Raw genomic sequence first — 25,101 nt, 5'->3', positions numbered from 1 at the left:
GGCCCTGAAGACAAGAACAAATGAAACCCAAATTCAGCAGAAGAGAAGAAATAACAAAAATCAGAGCAGAAATTCATGAACTAGAAACAAAGAAAACAATACAAATAATCAATGACTCTAAGAGCTGGTTCTCTGAAAAGCTAAACAAGATAGACAAACCCTTAGCCCAGTTAACCAAAAGAAAGAAAGAACAAACTCAAATCAACAAAATCAGGTTGAAAAGGGAAACATCACAACAGACACCAAAAAGATCCAGAAAATTAAAAGGGAATACTATAAAAACCTATACCGTATTAATCTGGAAAACCTAAAAGAAATGGACAAATTTCTAAATTCATTGAAACCATCAAAGTTAAATCAAGACGAGATCAACAGTTTAAACAGACCCATAAAATAAGGAAATTGAATACAAAACCTCCTGACTAAAAGAAAGTCCAGGCTCAGGTGAACTCACAGATGAATTTTAACAGACCATCAAAAAAGATCTACAACCAATACTACTTAAATTATTCAAAAAGATAAAAACAGAAAGCGAACTCTTAAACTCCTTCTATGACACCGATATTACTCTAATGCCAAAATCAGGAAGAGACACACATAAAAAAATGTTGCAGGCCCATATCCCTGATAAACATCGATGCAAAAATTCTCAACAAAGCATTTGCAAATTATATACAAATACACACCAAGAGATCATCCACAGTGATCATGCAGCCTTTATTACAGAGATGCAAGGATGGTTCAATATACATATGCCAATAAATGAAATAAGTCACATAAATGGACTTAAAGGACAAAAATCACATGATCATCTGAATAGATGTAGAAAAGGCTTTTGCTAAAATTCAGCATGTATTCATGATAAAAGTCCTAGAAGGAAATGGACTGGAAGGAACATACCTCAATGTAATTAAAGCTATATACAAGAAACCCATGGCCAACATCATTCTAAATAAAGAAAACAATGAAGCATTCCCATTAATCAGGAACCAGATGAGGTTGTCTGTTAGCACAACTCCTTTTCAATATAGTGCTTGAAATTTTAGCTGGAGCAATAAGACAAGGGAAGGAAATTAAAGGGGTATAAATTGGAAAAGAAGACATCAAATTATTCCTACTTCCAGATGATCTGATATTATATATAAGATATCCTAAAGTTTTCACCAGAAAACTTTTAGAAATAAACACTTTCAGCAAAGTGTCAGGTTGCAAAATCAATCTACAAAAAATTCAGTGGTCTTTCTATATAAAAATAACAAGCAATCAAAGAATTAAGGGAAACACTCCCATTCACAATAGCCTCAAAACAATACCTAGGGATACACCTAACCAAAGACATTAAAGATCTATTCAATGAAAACTTTAAAATCATTGAAGAAATAGATTGAAGGAGACAGAAAAAGACAAAAAAGTTCCATACCCATGGATTGGTAGAATTAATATAGTGAAAATGACCATCCTGCCAAAAGCCATTTACAGATTCAATGCAATCCCAATGAAAATCACTGTAACATTCTTCACAGAAATAGAAGAATCCATCCTAAAACTCATATGGAAACACAAAAGGCTCTAGATATCCAAAGAAATCCTGAGCACAAAGAGCAATGCTGGGGGATTACCACATGTGGCAGTTTGAATGAGAATGTCTCCCATAGGCTCCAAATATTTGAGCATTTTTCCCCAGTTGGTGTTGTTTTGAGAGGTCCTAGAAGGTGTGGCCATGCTGTAAGAAACACGTAACTATGGGTGGACTAAGAGAGTTCTTAAGCCTTGCTGGAACTAAAATCACTTTCTTGTGTCCTGTGCCTGCTTGAAGATGTGAGCCTCTGTTTTCTGCTCCTGCTCCATCCACCTCCTGCCAAAATGCCCCGCCCCCACCATGATGGACTGTAATTCCATTGGAACTGTAAATTCAAATAAACTCCTCCTTCTATAAGCCGCTTTGGTCAGTGTTTCTATCATAGCAACAGAAAAGTAACTAATACACCATAAAATACCTCAGTCTATACTACAGAACCATAATCAAAAAAATGAAATGGTATTGGCACAAAAACAGACTTGTAGATCAATGGAAGAAAACAGAAGACCCAAACATGAGTGCACACGATTACAGACACCTGATATTTGACAAAGATGCCCAGAAGACACATGGGAGGAACACAGAATCTTCAGCAAATGGTGCTGGCAAAGTTGGATTTCCACATGAAGAAGAATGAAACTAGACCGTCATGTACCTTATCACCCTGCACAAAAGTCAATTCAAATAGATCAAAGACCTCAGTGTCAAGCCTAAAATACGGAAACTGTTAGAATAATACATAAAGTGTACCCTACAAGATATAGGTACATAAAAGGACTTTCCAAATTGGACATCAGTCACTCAAGAATTAAGGTCAACAATTTACAAATGGGACCTCATTAAACTAAAAAGCTGTTAGCAAAGGAAATAACCAGTTGTGTGAAGAGGAAGCCTACAGAGTGGGAGAAAATCCTTACAAGTTACTCATTCACCAGAGGATTAATATCCAGAATATACAAAGAACTCAAAAAACAGAGAAGTGAGGAAACAAATAACCCAATTAAAAAATGGGCTATGGATCTGAACAGAGAGCACTCAAAGGAAGAAGTAACAATGGCTAAGATACACCTTAAAAAGTGTTCAACAACTTTAGTAATTAGGGAAATGCAAATCAAAACCACTTTAAGATTTCCTCTAATGTCAGTCAGATGGCTAAGATTAAGAGAACAAATGACACCAAATGCTGGCATGGATGCGGGGAAGGCAGAACACTCATTCACTGTTGGTGGGATTGCAAACTAGTGCAACCACTGTGAAAATCAGTATAGAGGGCTTTTTTTTTTTTTTGGTCTTTTTGAGGCAGAGTCACTCTGTAGCCCCAGCTGTCCTGGAACTCACTAAGTAGACCGGGCTGGCCTTGAACTCGCAGAGATCTGCCTGCCTCTGCCTCCCAAGTGCTGGGATTAAAGGCATGTGCTACCATGCCTGGCTAGAGAACTTTTAAAAGACTAAAAATAAATATACCCTATGATCTTCTTGGCATATACCCAACAGACTCCTCCTATTACAGAGATACTACAGTGTCTACAGTATCTACTACAGCCATGCTTACTGCTGCTTTTTTCACAATAGCTAAGAAACGGAAGAAACTTAAACGCCTCTCAGCTGCTGAATGGGTCATGAAAATGTGGTACATAATGGAGTTCTACTTAGCAGTAAAAAAGACAAAAAAAAATGAAATTTTCAGGAAATGTCTGGAACTAGAAACTGTTATACTAATTGAAGTAACAAAGACTCAAAAAAACAAGTGACATATGTTCTCTCTCATTCATGAATCTTAGCTCCAAATCCTTAGATACAAGTGTGCTTCGCCACCACTCATCAAAAAAGCTTCTTTTTGCAACAACTGGAAATTAATACCAAGTTCCATAACTGGTCAAGTGCAGAGAATTAGTCTGTGAAAAGCTCAGCCCTAAGAGATAAGTCTTCAATGTAACCTCTACACATAAGATGACTACATCTCTCAGCTCTCAGCATAAAGGCTTCTTTATGCAGCAGATGGTGATTAACACAGAAACCCCTACTGGTCAATGTGCAAAAAACAAGAGATTGCAGAGTGCTCCTCCTCCCTTAATAGGACACCCATTTCAAACTTCTACCTGCCAAACCTCAGGGATTATTGTGAAAGAGGAGGCAGAATGATTGTAAGACACAGAGGTAGTGGATGGCCACAAGGAACCAGTCTTCCAGACAGCTGGTCAGTTATACATATGAACTCACTGAAATAGTGACAGCATTCACAAGTTCCATGCAAGCTCAAATCAGAAAAAAATCCCAGCATAGACATGGGGAAATGAGTAAGAAATCCCAACCAGTATAAGGAACTTTTGGCAACTGATGGCTACTGGAAGGGGAAGAAACAGTTTCTTATATCAACAGGACTTTTGGTTGGTTGACCAGGCTGATGGTCACTGGATGACTGGTTCATCCAGTGGATGAACCTAGCTGAGGGACAGGTGGGGACACAAGTTAGACTCTAAAGACCGTAATGTATAGATAGTGGAATATATTGAATTGGGAAGGGGACCAGAGGGGGAGGTGCAGGTGGGGAGAGGGGATCTAAATACCAACAAATTATATTGTATGAAAACTGCAAACTTTCAATAAAAATTTTTAGTAAAAGAAATTAATAAAGGCATAGAAAATTGAACTGACATCCTAGGTCCCATGTAACTAGCTTTACACACTTATTTGATAAAGTGATAATAATTTTTCATTCATAGACATTAATTAACACCACTGTGCCCATGCTGCACTTGGCCCCGGGTTGCCTTCATGGCAATGAAGAATACCTTCAAAAGTGCTTGTATTGTAGAGCTCATCTGGTGCTCCACTGATGGTAATAATCAACCAGACAATAAGCAAATAAATAAAATGTGCCATAAGTTTGTGGATGACAAGGCCTATGGTGAAAATAATAACACAAGATAGGTAGAAGATAGAGGTAGGCAATGTGGGCCAAAAGAGAGGCCGAGAAAGGTGAGATAAGGAGCCGGGTAAGACAACCGTAATTCTATCATGGCTCCAGAGGCTTCACTGGAAAGTTGGCAATTTAGCTAAGTCTGGAAGGAGGCAAAGAACCAAGCCACAACTCTGCATCCATTTGGAGTCAGCCAGGTTAACCAACTCCTTTTCCATTCAGTGTTATCATTTGAAATGGGTGAGTAGCTGAATGGAAAAATTATAGCTTTTACTTACAGGTCACCCTGAACCTTTGTAACCAAATCAAAAAGGAAAACATACACTCTCATAACGGATAACTCTCTGAATGTTGTTTTTTTCCTTTATACTGCAAATATATTCACTTTTGAAAACTCCACAAACACGTATCCAAACTGTAGAATTTTTTTTTCAGTTTTAAAGGAGCCCAAATTTCATCATGGCTAAAATTTTAAGACATAAGATGAGTGCTAAAACAGAATTTTAATCATATAGATGAATCAAAACATGCATCTTTAGTGAGGCATGTATTATGGATAAGTCTAGTTTTCTACAGAGAATAATCACATGTTCTAATTACCATTTTGGTTATACATATAATTAATAATATTCTGTCTTAATGGGGTGGATTGAATCTTCAGACACTTGTAAGTTTTAACTACACATACTGCCAAACCCAACTGTCAGCTACACTACCAAATACAAAGGAATCCTGACACATGTGGTAGCTTGACAGCATTATGTATGTCTTTGCAAATGATACAGTAGAAAAATTAACTGCTTTTTTTCCTCTCAAACGTTTCTCCACATTAATTGTATGTTGCTTGACTGATTATCCTAAATTATACATATTGGCAAATGATTTTATGACCAATAAAAACATAAATGTAAATGTGACCCAAGACCCAAAGAAGAGAAACCTGTTATAGCATAGGACTTACTGATTGTAAACTTTCATTTTCTCTTAAACAAGCTGTATGGAGCTCTGATTTCAAAGTTGCAATGTGACTTTGATGAGATGTCATTTCCTTCTCTAATGTAGAGATTCTAGTACTTGCAAGCTGGTAGACATCCATGAAACTTTTAATCATAGCCTTAAGAAATAAAAATAATGTCACATACGGTTCAAATAAAGTTGTCCCCAAAACAGAATTTCTGTAATTTAAAAGCAAAGACAATTAAATTTTATAATAAACAACTTTCTATCTTTCTGGAAAATAAAGCTAAAAATATTTTATATTAAAAACAGTGACTAGCTGGGAGTGGTGGTGCATGCCTTTAATCCCAGCAAAGGCAGGTGGATCTATGAATTTGAGGCCAGCCTAGTCTACACAGCAAGTTTCAGGCCACCTGGAGCTACTGGGAGACCCTGTCTCAAAAATATCAAAAGAAAAAAAAAAAAACAGTGACTAAGAAAGCTTTGATGTTTGATGTGGGCTGAGGCTGGGAAGATGGCTCAGTGGGTAAAGTGCCGCTGTACAAACACAAGTTTGACCTCCAGCACCCACATACAAAGCTGAGGATGGTGGCACACATTTGTAATCCCAGTGCTTGCGGGGGGGTAGGCAATAACAGATGAGGCTCCCTGGGCCAGGCAGCCCAGCCTAATCAGCAAGCTACAGGTTAGCAGTGAGATGCCCTGTCTCAAAAACTAAGACGAATGGCTCCTGAGGAACACCACCAAGATTGGCCTCTGGCCTCCACATGCACACATGTGCACACATACACACACACACACACACACACACACATGCATGCATATCTGCACACAAACGTGCACGTGCATGTACACAGAGAAAAAAAGTTTTGGGAAAAAATAATTGAGCCTTCATTCCAAAGGATTTATTTAAATATGCAGTACTTTGATCTAGTGTGCTTGAAAGTTAGAATGTAGCTTTTAAAAATGGCACACTAGTATTTTCTATACTAAAGGTAAATTCGAGTTTTAATTTGACCTAAATTTCAATCTCTTGAGAAACAATACATGGACCTATGACTGAGATATTCATATTTTAAAAGAAGTTGAGCTAGTAAATTTTCAATCTACCTAGAACACAAATGCTTTCAAACAAAAGAATCCAAATAATCCTGTGACTTTTTAAGAGTAAATACTGATTGCTACATTAAAAGAAAAGTGCAATTATGTCCATTCATATAGCACAATAAAACATGGATAACAAAGTAATAAGATGACTAAGTGACAGTTAACTTACAGTCTTTCCTAAATAGTACAACCTTTGGGGATTGCTGAACTCTATCACAATGTAACCATATTTTATTATAGACATTTTCTTAAAAGTAAACCAGTAGATTTTAATCCCAAGCGATTCTATTATACTTTTTCAACTAGTCTTCCAAAATGCTTAAAATGTATCAACATTAATTCAAACATTTCAAAGAAGATACTTCCAAAACAAAATTATTCATAAGAAAATTTTTTGTATTGTAGTTCTTAATACAGTTGAGAGTATGAGACAGTATGGTAATTTTGAAATTACATTCAGTTTGAAGGTATGAACTAGAAAAGCTCTGAGAAACTAGGTATTTATTTTAGCAATTCTGAATGCATGTGAAAAAAGTACTTTAGTGAACAAGAAGACATACTGTGTACAGTGTCTGAAAAACAGAAGTAGGCTAGTTAGTACAAAGTTCACAGGTTTTACCTAATAAATTCCAGTTTGCCCTCAAACATCCAGCTCAGACACCATTTCTTTCAATAACCATCTTTAGAACCTGAAAAAATAGTCCATTTCTCCCCTAGTCCTCTGTGGGCTGCTCAAGCCCGCTTTTGTTGCATTTATCTCAAAGGAAGAAGTTTATTAGTTTACATGTTTATTTTCTTTGCTGGACAAGCAGTTCCATAAAGCCAGGCTTTGTGTCTATAGAGTTCTGTAACTCCAGTGAAAACAGTTGTCCACACCGAGCATTTCTAAGAGAAAATGTGTAAAGTAATGATTTTTGAAGAGTGAATTCATTAAAAATTAGAAAAAGGGGGCTGGAGAGATGGCTCAGCAGTTAAGAGCACTGATTGCTCTTGCAGAGAACCCGGGTTCAATTCCCAGCACCCACATGGCAGCTACAAACCATCCTTGACTCCAATCCAGGGGAATCCGAAGCCCTCTTCTGACCTCTGCAGCATTGCACAGACACGGGTGCGCTCACATGCATGCAGGCAATACACTCATATGTAAAATGGAAATAACAAATAAAATATTTTTTAAAATTAGAAAAGATAAAAACTGCAAGCCACATATTAACATAAATGACCCTATAGAAAAGGATAAAAAGTACTTGGGAAAATATAATCTTATTGTTCAAGCTAATGAACAAATTACCAATCACACTTTGTTCAAGTTGGAGGAAAAAACATAGCTGTAGACTAGATGTAATTCGGTGGTGGTAGAATGCCTGATTAGTGTGCATGAGGTCTGCGTTTATCCCTGATATGGCAAAAAAAATCATCACATCACATCCGTATCTGCCTATGTCAAGTCTATTTCCATTGTTATGAGTTAATTTCTCGCTTCCATTAAGAAACTACAGCCGCACTCCGCCCCCTTTTTTCCTGTCTTCACTCTGTTACACATATCACAGCGTTATGTTGTTGGGGAATGCCATAAAAAAATATCTTGGAGCCTCCATCTCCATATAAAATAGGAATAAGAATTAGTTTCTTGCCTACTCACAAAACTGTTGTAAGGACCATATAATTAAGAGAGCTAATATTTATTAGGTATTTACTATAGTTCAGGAACTGAGTAAACATATTATAAGCTTCGTTACCTTTACATTTATAGTAATCATAAGGTCAGATACTGTTTTTAATCTAATTTTTCAGGGTAAAACATAAGGACTTTACCAAACTAGTCATATGGCAGCCAGGATTTGAATCAAAGAATACCCAAAGTCTTTCTCGTAATCCCCCACGTATATAATATATAATAATTATATCTGATATAAAAAGTCTTCTAAAAATGTTATTGAACTTCTTTGTAATATCACTACTGTCCTATTTTAACCTCTCCAGTAAAATTTTAATGAGATAACTTATACTTAATACTTATACTTAATACTTTAATGAGATAACTTATGTATATAATTCACATATACATGAATATATTATTGTTATATAAGGACCAAGAATGTATGAAACAGTTGCAAACATGCATAATTGCTTATTAATTAAAAAAGGAATTATTCTTCTATCAGCAAAAGGCTTTTAGATTATTATTTGACTGTATGTTACAAAATAATTGTAATTGTAATATTTTGAGATAAAACATTTTAAAATTGAGTTCAACATTTAAAATTTTTTTAAAAACATTGTATTATTTTTATTTTATGTCTATGAGTGTATTGCCTGCATGTATATGAGTGCACCCGTGCCATGCAATGCCATGGAGGTCAGAAGAGGGCTTCGGATTCCCCTGAAACTGGAGTTAAGGACAGTTTGTAGCCACCATGTGGGTGCTGAGAATCGAACCTGGGTCCTCTGCAAGAGCAGTCAGTGCTCTTAACCACTGAGCTACCTCTCCAGCCCCCAGTTCAACATTTTAAAAGCAATCCCATTTCCTAAATTTCAGCAGCTATTTCTTGAAATCTCAGGTACATATTATTCTAAACGGAACACTGCATGATGTGATACTTTTTTAGATCTCTTTTTAGAAACATAAAACATTTAAGGGCTTGAGAAAAAGCTCTAGCATGCATGAGGTCCTGGTTTGACCCCCAGTACCTCAAGTGATTCAAGCTATACAGTAAAGAATATCAGTGAAAAATCCTACTATTTAACATAGAAGAAAGATGCCAAGTTTGGAGAAGAAATTGGAATAAAAATTGAGTTAACTGAGAGGGAGGAGGAAGATGAATGAGCACCTAATGATTCCTGCCTCGGTCTCCTGGAGTTCAGCCTTCCACTGCACATGCTGGTCAACATTAAAATATCACATTGTCTTATATCAGGAAACAACAGAGCAACATGAGATCGTGTGCAGAATGCCCAGAACCCGAGAGCTTCTTGCGTCATCTTGACGATGCCCTGCATGGAGGTCTGTATCTCCGTGGGATCCACCTAGTTATCTGAGAAGCAGGAAGAAAAAGGTTCTGTGCCACAAAAACAAAAAACAAACAAAAACCCACAACTCTTTGTTTTAGAGATAATGTGTAGTGTTTACAATTGAGATGAGAGAAGTCAAACACATAAAATTCTCCATCTATCCACTTAAGGAAAAATGTATGTGCTTTAGAAGGCAAAGATTTCTGAAATACAAACAGGTGAATGTCAGCTACAGACTCAAACAATGCTTATATAACCTGGTACATCCACAGTAAGCTGTGGTAGTCTGACTTCAAAACTGAGCATCAGAGAAAATGCAATTACTGGAGCCCCCTTGCTAAGAGGAGAAATCAGTGAAAAATATAAAGACTGGAGACTAAAATATTAAATCTTTTGTCTACACTGTTGAGTGATTAGAAAACAAGAGCCTATGACATTTAACTTTTCTATTAGCTTTTCTATTACTGTTATAAAGTACTTTGGAAAGAAAAGGGTTCATTTTGCACAGAGTTCATAGTCCATCAAGGGAAGTCAAGGCCAGAACTTAAGGAAGGAGCCTGGAGGCAGGAACCGAACCACGGCCTATGAAATAACTATGAAATAGTCTACAGAAGCTATTTTCGTTTGTTTGCTTTTGTTTTGTTTCTGTTTTTTGTTTTGACATGCTTTACTTATTTTATTTACATGATATTTTACATGAGTACTTTCAATCTTCAAATTTTGTTCAAAATTTATGCCCTGGTTACCCTCTGTTGCTGTGATAAACACCATGACCAAAACCAACTTGGGGAGGAAAGGGTATAATTCGCCTTCAGCTTACAGCTCATCACAGATGCGAGCCAAGGCAGAAGCCCAGGGCAGGAACTAAAGTTCAGACCATGGAGGAACACAGCTTGCTGGCTTGCTCTTCTAACTTGTGCTCAGCCTGCTCTCTAATGCAACCCAGGGCCACCTGCCTGGGGTGGCACTGCCCACATTGGGCTGGGACGTCCTACATCATCAACAATCAAGAAAATGTCCCACAGACATGGCTATAGGTCAATCCAATGGAGGAAATTCTTCAGTTGAGGTTCCCTTTATCCAGGTGTGTCAAGCTTTCCAGCACAATTGACCCCTTGTCAATTTGAAACATAAACATATCACTATTAAACCCCAATCTTTCTATTTCTTGTCCCTAAGATATGATGTTAATGAAAACTGCATTAATATCATAACATAAAACGATACAACCTAAAAGTCCCACAGTCATTAAAAAATTCTAACAGTAGCCAGGCACAGTGGTGCACACCTCTAATCAGGAGGCAGAGGCAGAGGCAGGCAGATCTCTGAGACTGAGGCCAGCCTGGTCTACATAGTGAGTTCTGGGCCAGCTGAGGCTATAGGGAGTCTCTGTCTCAAAAAGATTTAAAAAAAAATTCCAACACTTTGAAAGTTCAGTTGTCTTTAAAAAGTCTCTTAACTGTGGGCTGCTGTAAAATCTCGAACAAGTTATATACTGTCTTATTTCAAAAGGAAGAACTGGGCACACTTAGGTAAAACCAACGTCTAGCAATGAAGCTCAGTTTTAGACATCTGGGATTCACATGCACTCTTCTGGGCTCCAAAGGGCTTGGAAAACTCCGCTTCTTTGACCCTGCCATCCACAGCCTGTCTCATAAAGATTCAGGCTGGCTCCACTCCATACCTGCCTCTGCCCTTGATAGTTGTTCCATGGTCTTGCCATCTCCAATATGTTGGGGTCTCATCTGCAACTGAGGTTGCACCTTCACCGGTGGCCTTTCCTAGTCTTTCAGGATGCCAACCCTCAGATTCTCTCCATGACCCTTCAATCCTGGGGGTCTTCACTGCAACTGAGTCTGCACCTTTACCAATGGCCTTTCCTGGCCTCTCACAGTGCAAAACCTCAGATTCTCTCCATGACACTTTCTCTCCTCCAACACCAGTACCACCTTGGAGACTCTTACACATTGACAAGTTCTGCTAGAAGTTTAATGTGCAGTCTTGGCCCCCTCTAGACCATAGCCTCTATGTGCTGACCCTAAGGAAACACTTCCCAGATGATCCTGCTCTCTTCTTATTCACAGCTGATCTTTCAGCCCCAGCTGACCAGCATCAATTATCCTAGTAAAGCAAAGGTTTCATATCAGTGGTTCTGGTCTTTTCTTAATCACAGCTGATTCTTCAGCCAACCATAAACAACAGATTATCAACTCAAAATATAACACAAATGGCCCTGATAGTCTTTGCTGCCCTTGAAACTTCACAAGCCAGGTCTCCATCATCTACATTTCTCTTCATACCTTTTCCAAGTTCAACAGCAACAGCTCACAAAGCTCTGAGCACTCAACAGCTTTTTAAACCCAGAGTTTGAAATGCTTCAACAATCCTCCCCCAAAATAACATGGTCAGGTCTGTCACAAGATCTGGTACCAATTTCTGTCCTAGTTACTTTCTTCTGCTATGATAAAACACTGACCAAAAGCAAGTTGTGGAGGAAAGGGTTTATTTCAACTTACAACTCCTAGGCCATAATTCATCACTGAAGGAAGTCAGGGCAGAAACTCGATGCAGGGCAGGAACCAGGAGGCCAGAGCACCATAGCATAGCCTTCTCTCTTATACAACCCCAGACCAAAGTGGTACCCCCCACCATGGGCTGGGCCCTTCCACCTTACTAAACAATTAAGAAAATGCCTCACAGACAAGTCTAATAGGGACAATTCCCCAACTGAGGTCCTCTCCTCCCAGGTGGGTTGACAACTGATGCTACCTAGCATGGGCCTGCTATTGTTTTTCTGCAAACAGCAACTCTGACCCCATAAAGTTCTGGTCTAAGATTTAGAACTAAGTTTTCAGCTTGATATTTGTTTTCTAGCCCTGGCCACAAACTATTTATTTATTTATTTTTATGTGTATGAATTCTATACCCACAAATATGTAAGTGCGTCCACGTTGTGCAATGTCTGCAGAGGACAGAAGAGGGTGTCAAATACCTTGGAATTGGAGTTACAGACAGTTATTAGCTGCCATGTAGTGCTGGGATTTGAACGCTAGTCATCTACAAGAACAACCAATGTTCTTAACCATTGAGTCATCTCTCCAGCCCCAACAAACAGCACTTGTTTCACACAACATTCTGGTCCAGTAAGAAGCTGTGTAGCAAAGAGTGTATTAGAATGCCCACTGCCCACCAAGGGCTCAGGGGCCATTGTGGAAGAGGGGGTAGAAAGATCTTAACAGTGAAGGGAGGAAGTGCATGACCGTATGGAGTCTTATCAGCTCCGGGGACCTTGCATGAAATCATGGAGAATGCCGATGAGGAAGGGGGTATAAAGATGATTAAGATATGTGTATGAAAAAGTAAATAAAAAGATACAAAAATAGAAATAAAGAAGAGAATTACCTAGATGAAACCTAGGATGTAGAATTTAAAATAATCACAAACATGATCCAATATTTTCAAACGTTTCAAGAAGATGTGAACCAACACCTCAAATTTAAAGAAGATAGAAATAAACTCCTGAGTAAAGTCCAACAGAACAATAATATATGGCTGAATGAAATGCCGATTTAAAAACTGAATTCAACAAAGAGCTAGAAATACTTAAGCTTAAATGAATATGGAATTTAAAAAATCAGTAACCCAATTAGAAAACTCAGGGGAAAATCCTTGATAATAAAAATGGATCAAATAGAGGATAAAATATCAGGACCTGAAGAAAAAGTAGAGGAATTGAATCACTCAATCAAAGAATATGACAAATTTTAAGAATGCTGGAAAAGAATAGGCAGAAAATTTGGGGCACAATGGAAAGATTAAATCTATGAATTATAAGCATAGAAGAAGGAGATGAATCCCAGGCCAATGACACAGACCAGGTGTTCAATGGGATCATAAAAGAAACCTTGATGAAATTAAGGAAAGACATACCCATAGAGAGCCAAAGGACACACAGAACGCCAAATAGACAAGACTAGAAAAGAGATTCCCCACTGCATATTATAGTTAAAAACTAAAGAACAAAGAGAGGGTACTGAAGGATGCAAGAGAAAAACACAAGTCACATATAAAGCAAAACCCACCAGAATAATATGTCTACTTCTGAATGGAAACTATAAAAGCCAGAAGAGTCTTAAGCAATTTACCCTAAGTTCTAAAAGTCTGCAAATGTGAGCGCAGGCTGCTTTACCTGGCAAAACTATCTGCTGTACTAGAAAGAGGAAAAAAACTTTCCATCATAGAAACAAGCTAAAAGAATTTATATTTTCCAAAGCAGCCATACACAGGATATAGGAACCAATATTCTGCAGTGGAGTTAGGAATAAGCATAGCCAAGAAACTACAGAAAGAAAACAAATAAAGCTATAATTAAAATGCAAAATGGAACAGAGAACACAAACAGAAAAAACCAGCAATTAACACAGAAAAGAAACTTCCCATGTCATACATTAGGCAAAACAATAAGTGCACAAAACAAAGATATTGAAAGCAGAGAGAAAGATCAAGTCACATATAAAGGCCCGCCCATCTGAATAATAACTGACTTTTCAATGGAGACTATGAAAGCCATAAGGGCTTGGAATAATGTTAGACAAGCCATGAAAGAACACAGATTCAAGCCCAGGCTATTATACCCAGCAAAACTATCAGTTGTAATTTAAGGAAAAAGAAAAGCTCTCCATGATAAAAACAGATTTAAGGAATTTATGTCCACAAAACCAGCTCTACAGAGAACACCAGATGGCATACTTCAAACTGAAAAAAAGATTAAACACTCTCAATAGGGCACAAAGAGTAAATAAATTATCCCAGAACAGTCCACCAAAAGAGGTCTAAAAAAAACAGCACTACAAGACCAACATAACAGCAATTAATAAACATTGGTCAATAATAACTATCAATATTGATGGTATCAGCTACTCAGTAAAAAGACACAAACTGGCTAGATTTGAAAATAGGATCCATCAATTTGCTACTTCCAAGAAACATACCTCACCAACAATGATCAATACCACCTTAGGATAAAAGAATGGAAAAAGATATTCCAGGCAAGCAGAGCTAAGAAATAAGCAGATGTCACTATCCTAATATCTGATAAAATGGATATCAAACTAAAACTTGACATAGGAGACACAGGAGGTCACTTCATAATCATTAAAGGAAAATTACACCAAGGAGATACAACAATGCTAAACATGTACGCATCACACGTAAGGGCACTCAATTTCATGAAAGAAACTTTACTAGAACGAAAATCGCTCATTGACTTCAATACAGCAATAGTGGGTGACTGGAACCAATAGACAGGTCAACCAGACAAAAACTAAACAGGAAAACTCTGGATTTAAATGACGCCATACATCAAATGGACCTAACAGACATTGATAGAATATTCCACCCAAACACCAAAGAATGCACTTTCTTCTCAGCAGCCCATGGAACTTTCTCCAAAACTGACCACCTATTAGAGCTAAAATGAGTCTCCACAATTTAGAAAAATTGAAATATTATCCTATATTCTACCTGATCCCAAAGGAATAAAGTTAGATATCAATAATAATAAAAATTGGAAAAAGTACACAAACTAATTAAAGCTAAACAACACATTACTAAATGAAAATTGGATCAAGGGAAAAAAATCAAAAAGAGAATTAAAAATTCCTAGAATTGAATGAAAATGAAAACAGAACAGGCCAAAACCTATGGGACAATGAAGGCCATCCTATGAGGAAAATTATAGCATTAAATACCTTCTCTGGAAAATTAGAAACATCTCACATAAATAAATTAATATTGTACCTGAAAGCATCATAGAACAGAGAAAAAACACCCAGAAAGATTAGATGGAAGAGATAAATAAAATCAAGGCCAGCACCCACATGGTGGCTAACAACTGTCCATAACTCTAGTTTCAGGGGATTCAACACCCTCTTCTGACCTCTGAGGGCATTTTCATGACACAGGTGCACTTACACATATGCAGGCAATACACTCATACACATAAAATAAAAATAAATAAATAAATAAAAGATTTTAAAAGATTTTAAAAATCTATATTCCACTAAGTAAAATCTAAAAAGAATAATAGATAAATTTCTAGATATGCATGGCTTACCAAGGTTAAATCAAAATGTCATAAATAACTTAAACAGATGCATAACAGACAATGAAAGAGATACAATAATTAAAATTCTCCCAACTATTGAGAGCTAAGGACCAAATGGATACAGTGCAGAGTTTTACCAAACCTTCAAAGAAGACCCATTACCAATATTCCTCAAATTATTCCATAAAATAGAAAAGGAACACTCCAAAATTCTTTTTTATGAAGCCATTACTACTCTAACATCAAAATCAGACAAAGACCCAATGACATAAAAAGAAAATTATAAGAGACTATCTCTGATAAACATAGATGTAAAAATCCTCAGTAAAATACTCACCAGCCAAATGCAAGAACACATCAAAAGATTATCCATCATGATCAAGTTGGTTTCATTTAGGAGATGCAGGAATGGTTCAAAATACATAAATCAATAAATGTAATCTGCCACTTAAAATTAAGGACAGAAAGTACATTAGCTGCAGAAAAGGCCTTTGACAAAATCAAGTATCCGTCCATGATAAAAGTCATGGATACAGGGATACAGGGGGGGAATATCTAAACATAATAAAGGCAATATACAACAAGCCCACAGCCAACATCATACTGAATGGAGAAAAACTCAAAGCATTCCCATTAAAATCAGGAAAAAGATAAGGATATCCACACTCTCCATTCTTATTCATATAGTACTTGAAGTCTTACCTAAAGCAGCATGACACATGAAGGAGATAAAGGGGAGGGGATACAAACTGGTAAGGAAGAAACCCAAGTATCCTTATTTGAGATAATATGACTCTGTACTTAAAATACCTTATTATGGACTGGAGAGATGGCTCAGCAGTAAAGAACACTAGCTGCTCTTGCAGAGGAGCCAGGTTGAATTCCAAGAACCCACATGGTAGCTAATAACCGGATGCAATTCCAGTTCCAGAGGATCTGACACCCTCTTTTGACCTCTGTGGGCACAGGTGCACTACACACATGCAGGCAATACACTCAGACACTAAAATAAAAATAATTTTTTAAAAAAAGACCCTAAAGACTCCACCAGAAGACTCCTAAAGCTGATAAAACACATTCTGCAAAGTAGCAGATTATAAAATAACACCACCACCTCCCCCCACCGCCCCCGCAAATCAGTAGCTCTCCTATATACTAACAACAAACATACTGAGAAAGAAATGAAGGAAAGAATCCCATTCACAATAGCCTCAAAAAACTTAAGGTATCTTGTAATAAATCTAGCAAAGCTAGCAAAGGAAGTGAAGGACTTGTACAACAAAAAAATTAAGACATTGAAGAAAGAGACTGAAGAAGATACCCAAAGATGGACAGACCTCCCATGCTCATGTATTGTTAGTATTGTGAAAAGGCCATCCTACCCAAAGCAATCAATGAAATAGAAACAAAAAAGACAATAGACAGAATAAAAGAATCTAAAAGGTGGTTCTTTGAAAGGATAAACAAGATCAACAGACCATTAGCCCAACTAACCAAAAGAAAAAGAGAACAGGTCCAAATCAACAAAATTAGAGATGAACAGGGAAATATTACAACAGACACCAAAGTAATTCAAAATATTATAAGTAAATACTTTAAAAACCTATATTCTATCAAATTAGAAAATCTAAAAAGAAATGGATTAATTTCAAGATTCAACCAAACCACCAAAGTTAACTAAGATGAGATCAACAGCTTAAACAGACCCATAACATATAAGGAGATTGAAACAGTAATACAAAGCCTACTGCCTGAAGGCTAGCTTTCATAGTATTAGAAGGTACTATGCAAGCTTCCAAGGGAGAAAACCAATCAATGACCCTACCCAGCTGTAAAGCCAATGAACCACAACAATGAGTGACCTAGCAAAATATCTGTTGGTGCAATAGTGGTACTTCTATCTTGGGGATAATAAACAGCTGTCTAATTTGACTTAAGGCCCACTCAATAAAAGGGAGTCCATGCATAATACCAAAACCATAGCCAAGTACACATGGTGGGAGGGGTAGAGAAGAACCTACTACCACTACTGTCATTATTCTAGAGCAACATAATTTCTTCCTGTATTCTAAATATATATATCCTTATGCTCACAGACAAGTGTAGCTCTCACCACTCATCAAAGAGGCTCCATTCTGCAACAGATGAAGACTATTACAAAGTTCCACAACTGATCAAAATACAGAGAGATTGTGTGGTGCCTAGCCCCATTTGATACATGTACAATGCAAATCCTACAACTAAGGCTCAGGCACATCGTGGAAGAGGGGGCAGAAAAACTGTATGAGCCAGAGGACCAGGTTGCCTGCCTCTAGATAATACATTCTAGATATGACAGGGGTGATGCACCCATGAACTTTCCACAATATTATTGCCTAAACAGGACCTGTATAATGATGACACCAGCTGACATGTCAATGTGGATGGGAAAATTCCATAAGGTACCATCCCTAGATGAAGAGCTACAGGCAACCAATGGATGCTGAAGGAGTGAAAATTATTTTCTTCAGGGATGAGTTCCCTGATAGGTTATCTAATCCTGAGTGATAAATCATAAGCACATGTACACACAATAACCACAAAATAGACTCAGTACATTATCGATATATAAACAATAATCAAAGAAGAGGGTGAGAATTGAAAGGGAGTGGAGGGCACATGGGAGAAATGGGAGGGGGAGAAGAAGGGATGGAAATGATGTAAATAACGGTACTCATGTATGAAATTCTCAAAAAGTACATCCATAAATATATGCATCCATCCAATTCTCACAGGTTCCCATACAATTGTACTATTAAAATAATAATTTAGGGCCGGGTGGTGGCACACGCCTTTAATCCCAGCACTCAGGAGGCAGAGGCAGGTGGACCTCTGTGAGTTCAAGGCAAGCCTGGTCTACATAGTGAGTTTCAGGACAGCTTGGGCTACAGGGAGACCCTGTCTCAAAAAGACCAAAAATAATAATGATGATGATGATGATAATTTAAAAAGGAAGCTGCATCCACAAAATCTCCACAATATGGTTGCCTAAACAAGACCTACATAATGACCACACCAGCTGACATGCCAATATGAAGGGGAAGTTTCACAGATCCTCTAAACAAAGAGCTACAGGCAATCAATGGCTGCTGAGGAAACATCCGTTCTAACCAGGCATGCGGTCCCTGATGGTTTATCCAATCCCAAGCGGTCAGCCCTAAGCACATGTACATATGAGATGGACTCAGTAGGGTTCATAGATACAAATATAAGCATATGTATATGTAACATTAATAAAATAGTACAAACTGAAAGAGTGGGGGAAGGGATAGAGGTGTTGGAGGTGGGGAGAGAGTGGTGGGAATTACATCAATATAGTATCTATGTATGAACTTCTCAAAAAATAAAAAGTTTAAAAAAGGAACAAATCCTCTAACGACCTCAAGAGTAAAAACAAATCAGTTTATCTGGTCCAATTGTATGTCCTTAAACACCCAAAAGGGAAGTATAACCAAAGATTAAAGGGGCCAACATAATATCATAAGAGCATACATATACATAACTAAAAGTTACTCGACAAACAACAAAGCCAGACAGGCGATACCTTCAGTCGAGTTGTTGGCTAGGATAGATAAAGGCTCTTCCAGACAGTAACCCAACATACTACTGGAAAAATGAACAGCAGACCCCAATTCTATCCAAAGGAATACTGACAATGGATTGCCGTAGATGAGGAACAGCTGACCCTCCTGGAACAGGGACCTCTGGCTGACTAGATTTACCAGAAGGGCAGACAGGGGGAATGGATGAGGGTGCTGACAACACAGTGGACAGTGACAGGGATGGCAGAGTATTGAGCCTCTAGTGGGAGAGGAAGGCTGTCTATCTGACGAGTTTGTATTCATGCTCAGATGCCGAGGAGCTCAGAAGGTGGCAACTGTGACCAGTGATAGTCATGTATATAGAGATTAGAAATGCATGTGAAAACGTCTCAATGTCAATTGCTTTGGAATGAATTCTTCTGTATGAAAAAAAAATTAAAAAAATAATGATTAAAAAATAATAATTAGTAGATGTGAAAAACATTACCATTGAAATCTACCTGATGACTTTATATCCATGCTCAGATGCCTAGAAGCTCAGAAAGTAACCAACTGTGACTAGTAATAATCAGATATTTAGAGATTAGAAATGCATGTGCAAACATCCAATGTCAATTGCATTGAAAAAGAATTTTTCTGTATGAAACTGTGTATTTTAATAATACAATGGAGATCTTTTTTAAAGGTTTAAAAAAAAGTATGATCCAAAAAAATCAATAAATTAAATATCAAATTTTAAAACTTTCATTCTGCAAGAAAAAAACCTCTGGCACAAGGATTATAGATGAGCTATAAACTGGAGAAATATTTGCACATCACATATCTGACGAAGAACTCTCTCTAGAAGATATAACAACTCTCAAAATCAATAGTAAAAAGGAACAATCTACCAGAAAACAGCCAAAGACACTGATACATTCTAGTATCACATTTTACCAGGGAGCAAATAAAAGTAGCAAATTAAATAAGCAACACATGCAAAGCTTTTCTCAGTCATTAGCCCTTAGAGAAATGCAAATCAGATGCACAGTGAAGTGGCTACATGCATTGGAAGCCAACATGCATGAATACAGCAGGCAGGAACCATGATGAAGACCTCAAACACTGGTGGAGGAGCAGCATACCAGCCTTCACGCACTGCTGGTGAGAAGGAAAAGCAGTGTAGTCACACTGAAAACAGCCGTACATTTACATGCAGACCCACAATCATATTCCTGAGCACTCATCATAGACAAAAGTTTATGACCACAGAAAAAGCTTCACAGAAGTGCTCATGGCAGCTTTATATGTCATGTCAGGAACCGGGAGCAATGAAAGTATCCTTAAAGGAGGAATGGTAAGAAGGCTTTGGAAGTCCAATACCATAGATACTAGTCATCAATATGAAAGAATAATCTATTAATACATGTAAAAATTGGGGTAGATTTTAAGAGCATTGTACTGAGTGGAACAAAACAATAGCAAAAGGCAATATTCCATATAAATGCCTTTATATAACATTCTTGAATTGACAAAACTGTAGAGACAGAAAATACTGAGTGCTTTCTGGGGATTAGGAAAGGATTAGTATGTGTATGAAGGAGTTTTATCATCTTTGTGATGATATAGTAAGTTAGTATTTTGATTGTGGTGGTAGCTACATAAATATATATATATGAATATATCTGATAATATGCTAGAAAAATATACACAGATTAAACCGGACATGTCAATTTTCTGTATTTGGTCATTGTCCTAAAGCTTCATAAGATGTAGCCCTGAGGAAATCAGATGAAGGGAACCCAGGAACTCCCATGTACTACTTTTAAATTTCCTGCGAATCCATAATTATTTCAAAATAAAAAGGTAAAAAGTATGTGTATAATATTATTCTAATATTGCACTAAAAAGTAGAGTTTGTATCAATTTATAAATATATGTGTATATTTTAGAAATAAATAAAAAGAGCATAAATTACCATTAATGATCTGTAATGACCTGGCAAAGTCTGGTGAAGACCTTGACTAGACTAACCAGGCTTCTGATCAAAACTCCCCTATTCAGAAGCCTAACTAAAATAGCCAAGAATTTTTCTCATCACATTTGACATTCAAGGGTATCAGACAACTGTCTGTGCTTGCTCACTTTTAAATAAAATCCAGTAGGGACAGTGTAATCTAAGAAACGTGCTCAACTCAGTTCTCTACCCCAAGCCAACCCACATTTGCCCTACAATGAGTTAGAGGGAAGTAATACTCACATTTTATCACCAGAAATTATCAAGTAAATTAGAATCTGTGTGTGTCAACAAACCCAAATTTTACCAAATCTTTGTTCAGACGTGGCCTGGTTTCTGCTAGAGCTCTTATTCCAGAGTTTGCCTGGACTCCAGTTCTACACATATTTCATATTACTTGCATGTTTTTGCATGCCTTGTATATTTTTCTAATTGTGCCATTAATCCTTAAGATTAATATTATATCTTTTCTTACAGAATAAGAATTAAGGGCCAGCAAGATGTTTAAGTGGGTAAAGCACTTGCAGCCAAGCCTGATGACTTGGTTCAATCCCCAGGACCCACAAAGTGGAAGGAAAAAACCAACTCTCACAAGTTGTCCTCTAACTTCAACACATGAGCCATGGCCTACATGCATATGCACACACACAAATAAATAAAATGCACTAATAATTTAGTTTAGTAATTTCAAGGAAATCAAGGCTTAGTGATACCAAGTATCTTGGCATACAAACACCTAGTTAAGAAAGAGAGGAACTGGAATTCAAGTCTCATGTTCACCTGTGTGTTGTATATTTTCTCTTTGGTTTGGTATGGTTAACATTCTTGATTGGTTTTCTCAGTGACAGGTTTTCCAAGTTTCATAAAGTTGTATAGACAGTTTATCAAGAGATTCACCTAAACTCAGTTGAAACCACATACTCTCTTACTGACTGAAAAAAATAACAAAGCAAATCCTTCATGAATTTTGCTATGAAACCAGGATTTTCAAGTATCTCAAACTTTTAGCAATGGCTATACTACATTGACTCTTGGAGTACCAATTTTTGTTTATGTCATGGAAATAAATATTTCAAATAAAAGAACTTAGATGGTATTTTTCTAGTAACATCATTCATTCTCTAGAAGGTATTCAATAAATAATTGTAACAATTAATGACTATTCTATCAAAACATGTCATATAACTTCTATCCTTTCCTCTCAAAGATATTTTTATTGTAAAAAAAAAAAGGAATTTGAAAGGCTGTGAGACTTAATGGAAAAAAAATAAGCTTAAAAAATCACAGGTTCTAAATATAGTTCAGTCAGTTGAAGTACCTGCCTGGTGTGCAAAAAGCCCAAGATTCAAAAACAATGCATACCCTAAATATTTAATGTAGTATGTATATATACATATATATATATATATACACATATATACTGAAAGGCTTTTTAGTACTGATGGTGATGTGCACCTTTAATCTCCAGGAGGCAGAGGCAGGCAGAACTCTGTGAGATCGAGGCCAGCCTGGTCTACATAGTGAGTTCCAGGGACTAAGGAGACTCTGTCAAAAACAAAAACAAAAAAGGAAAGGGAAAAATTAAGTTGCAAACACATACCTGCTTAGTCAAGCACAGCAGACCAAACAGTGAGTTTGCCGTGCAAGGTTGCACGCATCGCTCAGCTGTGCTTTGGTTGATGCTATTTTATACAAGGGAAAGAGAATCCAAGTTCATTTTCCCCCCTAGACTTGACTTATCTCATCACTCAAAATTTTCCTGGCACCGTCTTTGAAGGATGTAAATATAGTAGCTTCTCAGGTGTGAGAAGGAGCCTCGTGGGAAACCGTGTTCAGCAGAGTTGCAGAATACTTCTGCAGCAGACTTTTAAAAATGTTTTCTTTTTATTTTGTTTAGATCCTAAACTTTTTCTGGCTTCCACTCAACCATGGTATACACAACTTAAATGTGCCCAAAATAAGACCAACTTTTTTTCAAATGTTATTTTCAGTCAGAATTGAATCAAAGCCAATGTTAAGGCTAAGTGCAGGTACTAGACTGATGGTGATTACTGGTCTTGCTATGTTGGAGGTTAACATAATGGAGTACTAAAGGGATGGTGACATACAGGAAAGAAATGACATGCTAGTTTCCTACAAAAGTACAGAAAAGGGAATAACGAATAATTGGAGAATGGAAAAAAAGTTCCTATTGGAAACATTGCATATGGACATGAAAAGCATCAATAATCTTGGAAAAATTCAGAGCATGTGTTTCTCAGAGGACACGGCTAGATCAAACACAGTGGCTGCAATAACAGTAATAATAAATTGTCCTGCTTTGGGGGTTAGAACCTTTAGAAGACTACAAAATATTTATTGTATAGGTAAATTATAGAATTGTTGGTAGGCTTATTGAAGTGTTGCAAAGCAGAACCTGATGAGAATAGCTTAGTAAATGATGCAGAGTTGTGACATATAATGGAGAAACTTAACTAACGGAATGAATAATCACAGAGAGAGAGAGAGAGAGAGAGAGAGAGAGAGAGAGAGAGAGAGAGAGAGACTTCATGCACACATCCCATGGAGGTGGAGCCAGAGGCCAACACTGGATGCCTTCCTCCATTGCTCTCCATCCTTTTTGACTTATTTTTTTGAGACAAGGTTTTTCACATTCAAACTGAGGCTCACTGCTTCGCTAACCCTGCTGCCCCCGGGGTCTACGTGTCTCCACCTCCACCCTCAGCTCTAGGGCTACAATAAATGCCATAGGACCTGGTTCTTCACATGGATTCTAGGGATCCAAATGCATCCTCATGCATGTGCAGCAAGCTTCTTACCCACTAAGTCAACTTGCCAACACCTAATTCCTTTCTATTCATTAACTTTGATAGGGTGATAAGAGGATATTTAGCTACAATAAGAATTTTATGCATTTATTTATAACTAACATCTAATATGAACAAGTTTGATAACTATAATGAAAAGCAAATGGGTCAGGCATGGTGGTCCCACCTTTAATCTGAGCACTTGGGATGCAGAAGCAGGAGAATCCTTGTGAGATCAAGCCTGGTCTACATAGCAAGTTCCGGGCCAACTGGGGCCACAGGGAGAGCCTGTCTCAAAAAAATAAAAGTAGGAGGGGAAGAGGAATGGGGAAGGAGGAGGGAAGGAAAAGGAGAAGGGGAAGGAGGAGGAGGAGATGGTCAAGAAAGAAACAGGCCCTCTGGGCCTGGTCCTGCCTCACCTCCCTCTGCTTCCTGGGGCTGCACAACCCAACAGCCTCTTTCTGGACGCCGGGGCTGACCTTTTGGCTTCCTGACCCTTTGCATCCAGACCAACCCAGTTCCTCAGTGCAGTCCCCAGGAGCCCTTGGGGCCTCTTCCTGCCCCCATCTCCCATTGCATCTCTAGTGTCACAGCCAACAGCTGCCTGCCACCAGCATCTTTCCTGGGCCTGGCTACCAGGCCAGTCCAACCCCCAAATTCCTGAGGCCAAAATCTATGCAGGAGGGATCCAGACCTTAGGAGAAAGCCTGAGAACATCTTATCCTCATCTGACTTGGGCCTCTGTGGGAACTCCTGAAGACAAAAGCAATCTGGCAACTCCAGTATAAAATCAAAAGAGAGAACCGGAAGCTTAGATGAACTAGCTCTTCATGCCCAAAAAGTCAACCAAAAAGGCACAAAAAGTTTACAAAAAGAAGCAGACCTAAACTTGAAGACTTGAGACTCACACAAGAAGCAGACACTACAAAACAAATTCACATGTCAAAACCACAGAGAAAAAATAATAACATGAAAAACCAAAATAACATATCCTTACCAAATACCAATAGTCCTCTAGAGGAGTACAATGAGAACC

General features: G+C 37.7%; 1 protein-coding gene across 1 annotated transcript in view; it reads right to left on the bottom strand.

Moving 5' to 3' along the window:
• The window catches only part of Ccdc171 (coiled-coil domain containing 171), a 484,039-nt gene that overhangs the window by 69,573 nt on the left and 389,365 nt on the right, over positions 1-25,101 (bottom strand). Inside the window, exon 25 of the mRNA XM_029565763.1 lies at positions 5,461-5,613. Within this exon, the coding sequence (XP_029421623.1) occupies positions 5,461-5,613 (153 nt within the window). The remainder of the gene's footprint in view (positions 1-5,460; positions 5,614-25,101) is intronic.

Source organism: Nannospalax galili, unplaced genomic scaffold (assembly GCF_000622305.1).
Source record: "Nannospalax galili isolate Female #2095 unplaced genomic scaffold, S.galili_v1.0 scaffold98, whole genome shotgun sequence".
In the NCBI taxonomy this organism is placed as follows: Eukaryota; Metazoa; Chordata; class Mammalia; order Rodentia; family Spalacidae; genus Nannospalax; species Nannospalax galili.
The sequence above is the reverse complement of the archived record's forward strand: the minus strand, read 5'-3'. Positions and strand labels throughout refer to the sequence as shown.